Consider the following 10,279-nt stretch of genomic DNA (forward strand, 5'->3'; position numbering starts at 1 on the left):
AAGCCATGTAAAACTTTAAATGAAAATGTTGATGTAAGTATGAAAAACCCTAAAAAATCCCTTATTTTCTATTAGTCTTCTACCAAGACCCAAATGTTTAGTTATGACAATGTAGTCTTCTACCAAGACCCGAATGTTTAGTTATGACAATGTAGTCTTCTACCAAGACCCGAATGTTTTGTTATGATAATGTAGTCTTCTACCAAGACTTAAATGTTCTGTAAGTAAAATGATAGATTTTCCATTCTATTGACTAGTACTAAATGTGCTTAGTCTAACTCATCGTTTATGTAAATATATCACAAAATAAAGTAAAATAGGAAAACGTTATGATAGTCTTCTACCAAGACTTAAATGTTCTGTAAGTAAAATGATAGATTTTCCATTCTATTGACTAGTACCAAATGTGCTTAGTCTAACTCATCGTTTATGTGAATATATCACAAAATAAAGTAAAATAGGAAAACGTTATGATAGTCTTCTACCAAGACTTAAATGTTCTGTAAGTAAAATGATAGATTTTCCATTCTATTGACTAGTACTAAATGTGCTTAGTCTAACTCATCATTTATGTGAATATATCACAAAATAAAGTAAGACAGGAAAAATATAATCATGTAAGTGTTATTATCTTGGGTTACCAGGACAAACACGACATCGCAGTAAGCGATATGTATAACCTAATGAACCTCCGAAAATGGTCTAATTGTCCTCTGTAGCAGCAGCAGGTTGGAGGAAGGGTTAGTCCCGTAAAGGTACTCCTAGTATAAGTAATAACCGTAGGCATCCGTAGATGTTCATCGACCACTGGTGCTAATCAGTTGGGATTCTGAATGGTTAGTCCCGTCTAAATATCTCGAGGTACTGGGGATAGGGTCCCGTCTAAATATCCCGAGGTACTGGGGGATAGGGTCCCGTCTAAATATCCCGAGGTACTGGGGGATAGGGTCCCGTCTAAATATCCCGAGGTACTGGGGGATAAGGAGGATAAGTTACACAGAAGGTACTAATAATCATCCTCGCAATTCGAGATACAAGTATTCATGTAAGTAATACACAGGTAAATGTATCTACGTAAAGGTACTCATGTAAGGTATTCATGTATCATGTAAGCATATGTAAATGTACTCATGTATCAGGTAATGTACTAGTAAAGACTCATGAATGAACTGACTCTTGTGTGATTCCTTGTAATAGGAATAATGTTTGATATCTTCAAATCATCCCTATGATAATTTACTGAAAGGTAATTAGTTGTTCAAGTAGGTTTATACAATCTTAATACTCAAGGGTGTGGGAAACTAAATGAAAGATGTAAACCATAATCTCTAACATATATATGAACATATGCGTATAAGTATAGTTTGGTTCAAGAAGGTAAAATTAATGGTTTTGTAAGATATCTAAGAGTTTTGAACAATAATTAAGAGTGACTTGATGTCATTTTAATAAACATTTCAAAACTAATACTTTTGTTATCAAGGTATTTTAAGATAGAAAACCATTTCATGTGTCACCTTTTGAAATATGTGAAATCTACTGAGTGAAAACACAATTATAAAATACATAAGATTGATTTAATAACATATTGTTTTCTACTTGTATTCCCCTCCCCCCCCCCCCCCCCCCCATTAAAGCATTTAAAATCATTTAAAACATTGATTAAGGGGTATGAACTGACCTGTTGTTGGTAGTTTAGATGAACTAGACGGTGTAGGATTGTTAGGCGTCAAGTGAGGGCTTGTACACACACTACGATCCTAATGAACATATAATCACACATATGTGCACTCAATTAGTCTCAAATCACTAATTGATAATGTTAAGACATCATAGACATAATAAACACTTTATATAAGTGTTTTAAGCCCTAAGGATTGCATCTAAGCTATTGTGGGACAAGGCACTTGTGTTTAGGGTTCCAAAGGACCCCGTATATGAGTTTACTCCCCATATACCATCACACATGGAGTTTACGGTTGTAAACTCTTGAGTTTACGGCCGTAAACTCCCAACCATGGGGGTATTGTGTGTTTTGAAGTCCCAAATGATTCCTAGAATTATTCCAACTTGGTGGTTCAATTCTTGAAAGGGTTTAAGGCCTAGAAACACTCCCTAGAGGAGTTTACGGCCCCAAGGCCATTTCCTTTGGATTTTACAGCCGTTAACTCCCTTGGAATGGTGTTTTTGTTGTTTTCAAGTCTCTTGCATATGAAGGATAGGTTCTAGACTTTTACCTAAAGCATATGAAGGCATTAGGCACACTTTGGTGCCCCTTTAATGAGTTTACGGCTCATGAACCATGTCATGGCCGTAAACTCACTTTGCAAGGTGATTCTTATGTGTTTAATGCCCTTGATTTATTGGGAACAAGTCTAGGTAAAAGTCCAAGGCTTTAGGTGCCATAAAAGCACCATTTGAGCTTGAATTTGGAGTTTACAGCCTAAGAAACTCTTGGGCCGTGAACTCCCAAACTTGGGTGGTTCTTGCTTGATTTCATGTCCCTAACATACATATAAATGAGTCTAAGGCAGTAGCATAACACAAGGGTCGGTCTCGGCTTTGTTTCGGGAGTTTACCGCCCAAGAACACCTTGGGGAGTAAACTCCTAAATCTAGTGATTTAGCCTTCTAAATCATGTTATTAACACATATAAAGCTTTCTAACACTGCTAGAAAGAGGTACTCACATTTTGGTATAAAAACCTGAAGATCCGTGAGAGAGAAAATGGCTTTTCTCTAGCTGGAAATGTGAATAATGAATGAATTTGGTTCAGAATTCTATTTATAGTCCTGAGATATTTCTGGCAGAAAATATTTTTATTCCTGAAATGATTTCTCATATAACAGAGTGTCGGAATAACAGTGTTGCACAAAACCCTAGTGCAACCACTCTCCTAATATCTCCTTAAGGGTAAATCCTGAAGAACTGCCAAACTTCTACCCGAAGTCTGAAATTTCACTGAAACTGTTCTAACCTCTATTGGCTTGATATGGCTTGTTCAGAATGGAAATTTCGGGTTGTCACAATAATTATTCCAAAAAAGAAATTAAAAAAACTTAGCAAAAGAAATTAATAATCCAATAATGTAATATTTATTAGAATATAAATAATATGTATTTAAAACACTATTTTTTTAATATATAATAATCTAATAAAAAAGAATTACTCCATAAAAAATTATCTAAAATAAATTAAAAATCCAAAAAAATAATATTTATCAATATATAAATATTATACATTAAAAATTATATTATTCATATATAATAATCAAATAAGAAAGGAATTAAAAATATATATAATTAAAAGAAATTAATAATCTTATAAAATAATATTTATTGATATATAAATATTATATATTAAAATAACATTTATTAATATATATATAACTCAAGAAAATTAAAAAGAAGATATGTGAAAATGGTCCTTGTAGTTTCGTTGTAGAAATGGTTCCTGAGAGTAAATCGGTAAAACAGTCATTTTAAAAAAAGTTAACAAACAAGTTGTTAAAGTTAACGGAAGAAAGACCAAAATCACAACAAAACTTATTGAAAATGACCAAATCTACAACTTTTCAAAAATTTAGACCTTTGCCACATAAATGAAAAACCACAATGACCATTTTTGCAATTTTATCAAAAAAAAAAAACTGTAATATTCCTTCCCTTGGTTTTCGGGCAATCGACATCATTCCCAACACAATATTGAATATTGATTGTCATATATGTGCGATGTACTAACAATGTTCAACCACATATCATCCCCATTTGTACAACTTCCATCTTCTCATGTGACTTCTTAATTGTGATCCAGGCAACAAATTCGGCATAATTGTCACCATATAAAATAGGACAAGACTCAAGACTGCTTTGAGTATCCTCTACTTTAATCATCCCGTTTTTACACATCATCCTCAACACCATTTCCAGATTTCCTTATGGATTATAGACTGTAAAAACTTAGAAATTATCTTTCTAATGCCGGTTAGAATAACTATAATATGTAATAAACCCAGACCCAAATTATTTTCAAATGTCGAAGCAATTTCTGGCTTCGGGTCATGTTATCAAAATGCAAGACTTTATATAATATATAAATCCATTTTCATCATGCCTAAACTTTTTAAATGTTTATAAATGGTCTCCACTTAATTTATATATTTATTTAATCTTTTAAAAAAAATCATAAGACAAACAAAACATTCAGTTGACAATTTCAAAGGCATTGATGAGATACTTTTAATGATGCAATTTTTTGAAAGCTATATTTTAACGACTTACTTGTGTAACGTCTATTTTTATAGTTAATATATATATATATATATATATATATATATATATATATATATATATATATATATATATATATATATATATATATATATGGGCCAAAGCATCCAAAAAAACACATCACGATCTCTCCATTTCCAAGGCCGAAGCAAATATGCTCTATGAATCCATTAATTTTATATTCAATCATTAAATATCCTTGTGTATTTTCTTTAAAGAAAAAGAAAAACGATAATAATAATACTTAACCATGGTACCAATATAAATAATATTGAGATATTGTAATTTTAATTTAGTATCAAATTATAAATAAATAAAGTTAATAGATTGAAATGAATAACATTTTAAAATAAAAATTGTAGAAACAAGGGGCATATGTAGAACATTTAATGTAAAGTGAAGAGTATAAATAATTTTTTAATGGATTTTGGTGTGAGTGAGAGGTAATAAAAAGATGTAGGTTGAGTTTGTAAAAACCTAATAAATATAAATGTTGTTTTTTTGTAAAATTTTAAATCTTTGATAAAAAAAGAATATACATAGAATATTTTTGGGTGTTATATATAATGTAATGAATTTGAAACGATTTAGTGCTTACAATATCTTTTAAACTGTATTTAAAAGTTATATAAAAAATGTAAGAAATTTAGGGTTTGTGGTAGAGATCTGAATACAAACTTGGATCATGAGTACATTTTTCAAACTGATATTTATATCTTATGTCTGGGTTACAAAAAATTCAGTCTAGAATAATCCAAGTGGACACTTACGATTCTAGGCACAGAAACCGTAAGTCAATTTGCTAGAGAGATTCTGTGAGAGTTTGATGAAAATGAGAGCTAAAAATTTGTACCCTCTTTTGAGAAGGAAGAGTCGTTTATATATTAAACAACATTAGGGTTTTATTAGGGTTGGGCGGTCATTAGTTGCTTTGGAAGTAAGTCAAGATAATCCGGATTTAATGAGGATTTAGGGTTATCAAAACTAACGAGTTTTGTTAGTGTTATCATAATCGTCCTCAAGAAATTGAATTTTCCACTATGTCCCCATATGTAAAATTCAGCGGGACCCCAACCAGGGGCTCTGCCCCTTGGACCCCGCTAGGGGCGCTACCCCTAGATCCCGCCAAAGGGGCGTTGCCCCCAGACCCCCGACTAGTCGTCGAACCGGCTTCTAATTCGATCTTATACATGCGTGCACTCCGCATAACCCCATACATATATTATAATACAAATTATAAAGCCCTTTAGCTCACATGTTAGTTCCAGTTACTTAAAATGACATGGTGACACTAAAAACACCAACAAAAAATAATGTTAAAGGTTGGAAATGGCCTTATGGTACTAAATAAGAATCGTTGAATTTTAATTCATACATAAGCTGGAATCGATTCAAAGATAATTTATACACAAGATAGAATCAATTCAATATTTAACTAAAGCTTAAGAAAGAAGGATTGCAACCACACACAATGAAATCTACTTAAAGTTTGGTTGGGTTAAATTGTGTTTCAAACTATTTATTAAAAAAAAGTTGAAAATCTAAGCCTAACCTAGCAACCCAGCATGTTTACCTTAGACCTGGCAATGGGGCGGGTTTGGAGCGAATCGACCTTAATCCAAACCTATTCAACAAATTTCAAAATCCGATCCAAACCCGCTCCGTAACCCGCAGGGTTTTGAATAATCATACTCATACTCTTATCCACCGAATCAGCAAATATCCAAACCCGCCCCGTAACCTGTAGGTTTTTTGAATAATCAAACACATTTTACTTAAATCATAAAACCACATTTATTAAATAAAATTAAGTTTTGATTTAGAAAACACAGTATGTACTCGAGGACTTTTTATTGGAATTAAAATCATTATTTTAGTTACTTCCGATTGGTTTTTGACCGTCGATTGCATTGATAGAGAATAGCAATTACAAACTTTCTTCCGGTTGATAAATGACCTTATTGATTTATAAATGAAATTGGTGATTACATGTTGAAATATAAATGAAATGAAATCATGACTCTTGTGAGAAGACTGGAAGTCTAGAAGTTGAGTCCTCGAGTCTTATGTAAAAACAATATAGTCTTTGGCCTTTTCTCTTTGGACTTCTAATTGGAATTTAATGTAAACTTTAGACAATATAAAATATAAATTTATATTTCTAAAACTTATATAGGGCGGATTATAAACGGAGCGGATCGGTGATGATCCATACCCGAACATTTTAATAAAAGGGTTAGCGGATACGGTCATTAACAGGTAAACAGATCAAAAACTATGCTCCAAACCCGTATAATTGTTAAGGGTTTGGATCGGATCAACGTCAAAACCCGTTCGATTGTCTGGCCTAGTTTAACTAAAAGAGTTTGAGATTTTACAACTCAACTCAACTTGTTAAAAAAATGGATTGAGTTTCATTAACTTAGTTTATTTTTTTCTCCAACCCAACATGTTTAATAAATATGCTACACTTGGGTTCACCTTTTTAATTTTAATATTTAAAATCAAAAAAAAAAAATTACACATATTTTAATAAGTTACAAACTTCGATAATTACTCAAATGTTTGAAGAAAATACAACCACAAACAAACTGATTTTCATTTTCACCAACTTGACTTTAATTTTCGGGATGACTTTCATCTTAATCGTATATCTTTTGTCATGATGACTCCACATAGTTCAAACAAAGTGAGAATGTAAAATTGAATGGTTTCTGTTCTTTCTGTTAGCATGCTTTTTATATTTATCAAATCAAAAACAATTAAAAATAAAAATATTTATATTAATTAAACATAAAATAAAAATAATTATTATATTTAAATAGGTTGCCAGGTCAAAATCACATTGAAAGTTTCAAACTGTAACTCAACTCAAGTAATTAAACATATTAAATTGGTTGACTCATTTAACTTAAAATCTTGAACATGTTATTTTTACCAACTCTAATCACTACTTGATGTCACACAACACAAAACCCTAGAAATTGGTGTTATTAGAGACATATTCTTGAAGTCATTTCCCCTTTTTTGGAGCCCTTGTAAACATATCTTTAATGTTATGTGAATTCGTCTCTATTTTTACCTTTTTATTTCGGGTTACTCTCTTGTCGCTCCCTACCTGTTCCTGATTTTTTTTCTTTTTTGATATAATCAAAAATGTGAAATAAGTCACAACAGAAAATGTTTATAACAGGAAAAAACTTAATAAATAAATAAGTAAAAACAGGGATTTAATATGGTGTTTACACAAACACAATACCTGTGTGGGTTTAAATGAAAAATCAGAAGTTGGTGAAGGAGAAGAGATGATTTCTGTTTTTGGTGGCTTAATTTGAACTGCCTCATCAATATTTAGCCTGAAAATTTTCTTTGAATTTGTCATCCGAATAAAAATAAATAAATAAATAAATAAACAGAATTGTTACAATTAGTACCTAAGATTGTTGCGTAGAAGCTTCAACCATGGCTCATCTTCCATGTATTCACCCAAAATCATGACTGCATCAATCACTACACAAAAAAAATAATAAATAAATAAATAAAATAAATGGTTGTTATGGATTTATTCAGTTGGCTTTTTTGTATTATTGAAAGCAAGATAATTAAATTTATTCCATAAATAATAAAAACATACAACATACATGTTTCCTTTTCAGTTTGAGCAGCATAGTTTTTATCCAGTTTGAGAAGGGTCTGCTTTAGTTGTTGTACCTACCAATCATCAATTAAAAAGTCAAACGGTCAAACCTCAAGACTGACATACAAAAAGTCAAACAAATTTTATTTTAGTTACTTTACATAAAAATTATTCAAGAAGAAATGAAAAGCTACCTTAAAATACATCCAAGATAAAACCTTTGAGTCATTGAGTCTAAAAAACTTTATGGATCCAATCTCTGATACATAATTCAAAGATAAAATAATATCAACAAATGAAAATATAGTATATAAAAAATAAAATATCTTTGAAAAACAAAAGTAAAACTACAAAATTTACCTTTACAATCACAAACAACTTCCATTGACTTTTCAGCAATTGATGATAAATGATGATAACCAGGATAATTTTGAATGTAAATAATCTCATCAAGTTGCCTAAACTTCCCTAAATCATTTCCATTCTGCAGTAACAAAATACCAAGACTTGATTCAATAATATAACAATTAACTTAATCCAATATATTTTTGAGAATATTATTTTACAAATTGTTAGTACCTTCATTCGTGCTTTATCAAATAGTGGCAAAAGAATGAAAACAGGGTCAACAGGAGTAGCAGCATACAATCTACCATCTGTGAACATATAAACAACATTAAAAAAAAAACTTCTTGGAAAAATGTAAATAAAAAAGGATCTATAAAGTGATAATGGCATAATGTTGTTAACTTGTTATGTGATTATGTAAGTTTACCTTCAGTAATATAATCTCCCATGAACCAAGACCCATGAGATTGTTTAAACCAGTTGAGTTCTTGAAGGCATCCATTCATCATCAGGTAACTGACAGTTTCTCCTGTTATTCATATGCAAAATTGCAGCTGTAAATGAAAGGTTGATTTTTGAAGATTTGGAATACATAATGATACATAGAGTGTTAAGAATATACTGATAGTTGCGTTGTTTAACAGATAAAGGTGATCAATGTAGCAAGTAAAAGACTAAAGCTACCAGTTTTTGGATGGCGAAGTTCCAGAAAGTGTCCCATGTCGTCTCCAGTAGCAGAAGGATCTCCTTCTGCAGTAATCAAATTAGGACATCGTTAATAATCATGTATTTGGTGGATTCACAGAAGACGCTGAAAGGAGTTGTAATTAAAATTAAAGGATAAAGAAACGAGAAATGCGATGAACATGAAAGGATTGATGGATACCTGATGAGGAAACAAGAAGACGAGTGTCCTCCACACCTTCAAACCAATCCATTGCTTGTAGCCTGTAACTTGAGGAGATGGGGAAATGAGGAATTAGGTTTAACATGTTGATTTAATGTCTAGAATCCTACAATCATATAACAGAAATGAAAGATAAACAACTTTCGCATCTGGCATCTAGCTACTATCACATACACAGGAAAAATTGACAGCAGGAAAAATTGACCAAAAACGAACCTAGCAGTGGGGTCTCCGGTCACCGGTGTTGCTGTGGGGGTGTGACGGTCTCCGGCCGGTGGCTTCACGGGGGAGAAGGCGGCGAGCTTGGAGGAAACGATCGAAAAGAAGAATAGATGGAGGCGTCTCTGATTTGTGTAGATGTATATTGTTTATTAGGTTAAGGGATATTTGCTCTAAGTTATTACGCGCCAAAAAGTTAAACCCCGCCCTTTCCTATAGACGCACACAAAATAATAATAATAATAATAATAATAATAATAATAATAATAATAAAACAAACTCAAGAGTTGCTTAAGCTTCCTTTATTCATTTACAGGATCTGTTTATATTAATGACTATGATATTTATTATTGTTTCTCTTTAAAGCATAACGCACGAAAGAGCATTATTCGTATATGTACAATTTTGTAAAGCATTTGAATATTTATAAGAGAAATCTTGATTAAACAGATGTAATTCAAGACTAAATTTACATTTCCAATCAAATGATTTATCATATCATGGATTATGGACAAATCTACAAACAAGTGGAATCACAAGTGCTATGATTTTTAAGTTAATTGGCTTTAAGATCGAATTCAGGAGATAAAATACAACATCAATAGTATAAGATCATGTAGCTTTTATAGACACGTCACCATAATATACATTGGGATAAACGTTTATGTTGATAAAGATAATTTGCAGAGAGTTGTTGACAACTAATCACAGTAAAAATAAAATAGACCATGTTTTAACGAAGTTACTCATTCGAAACGCTCTTCATATACGTTATAGTCTAAAAAGGTTACGGTATTTGATACTTTTGCAGCTTTAATTTCATTTAACTTTTTGAGGGAAATAACTGAAGAGAGTAACCAATTGTTAAGTTTGTTCTCA

At 31.4% G+C, this 10,279-nt stretch overlaps 1 protein-coding gene across 3 annotated transcripts; it reads right to left on the reverse strand.

Moving 5' to 3' along the window:
• Nucleotides 1–7,083: 7,083 nt before the first annotated feature.
• On the reverse strand, nucleotides 7,084–9,558 carry LOC145051341 (ribonuclease H2 subunit B). 3 transcript variants are annotated; one of them, XM_078999378.1, is made up of 11 exons: nucleotides 9,398–9,558; nucleotides 9,161–9,222; nucleotides 8,959–9,024; nucleotides 8,702–8,803; nucleotides 8,506–8,582; nucleotides 8,287–8,410; nucleotides 8,121–8,185; nucleotides 7,931–8,000; nucleotides 7,724–7,799; nucleotides 7,549–7,645; nucleotides 7,084–7,425 (listed from the first exon to the last, which is right to left on the reverse strand). In XM_078999378.1, the coding sequence occupies exons 2-11, from the start codon at nucleotides 9,210–9,212 to the stop codon at nucleotides 7,303–7,305; spliced, it is 852 nt and encodes a 283-aa protein (XP_078855504.1). In that variant the 5' UTR covers nucleotides 9,213–9,222; nucleotides 9,398–9,558; the 3' UTR covers nucleotides 7,084–7,302. The 3 variants fall into 3 exon arrangements, with proteins under 3 accessions (XP_078855504.1, XP_078855505.1, XP_078855502.1); XM_078999379.1 differs by having other exon boundaries at nucleotides 9,161–9,228; XM_078999376.1 differs by having other exon boundaries at nucleotides 9,161–9,287.
• Between the last annotated feature and the right edge of the window lie 721 nt (nucleotides 9,559–10,279).

The sequence above is a fragment of the Lactuca serriola genome, chromosome 5 (assembly GCF_051521515.1).
Source record: "Lactuca serriola cultivar US96UC23 chromosome 5, Lser_US96UC23_V15, whole genome shotgun sequence".
NCBI lineage: Eukaryota > Viridiplantae > Streptophyta > Magnoliopsida > Asterales > Asteraceae > Lactuca > Lactuca serriola.

Bases quoted from the DNA above. Each gene is read 5' to 3' on its own strand.
- LOC145051341 (XM_078999376.1), bottom strand. From the start codon at position 9,266: ATGTTAAACCTAATTCCTCATTTCCCCATCTCCTCAAGTTACAGGCTA. The intron at 8,804-8,958 runs GTAGCTTTAGTC...TATGAATAACAG, and splicing joins ACTTCGCCATCCAAAAACTG to GAGAAACTGTCAGTTACCTG. The intron at 7,800-7,930 runs GTATGTTGTATG...TTTTTTGTGTAG, and splicing joins TCAAACTGAAAAGGAAACAT to TGATTGATGCAGTCATGATT.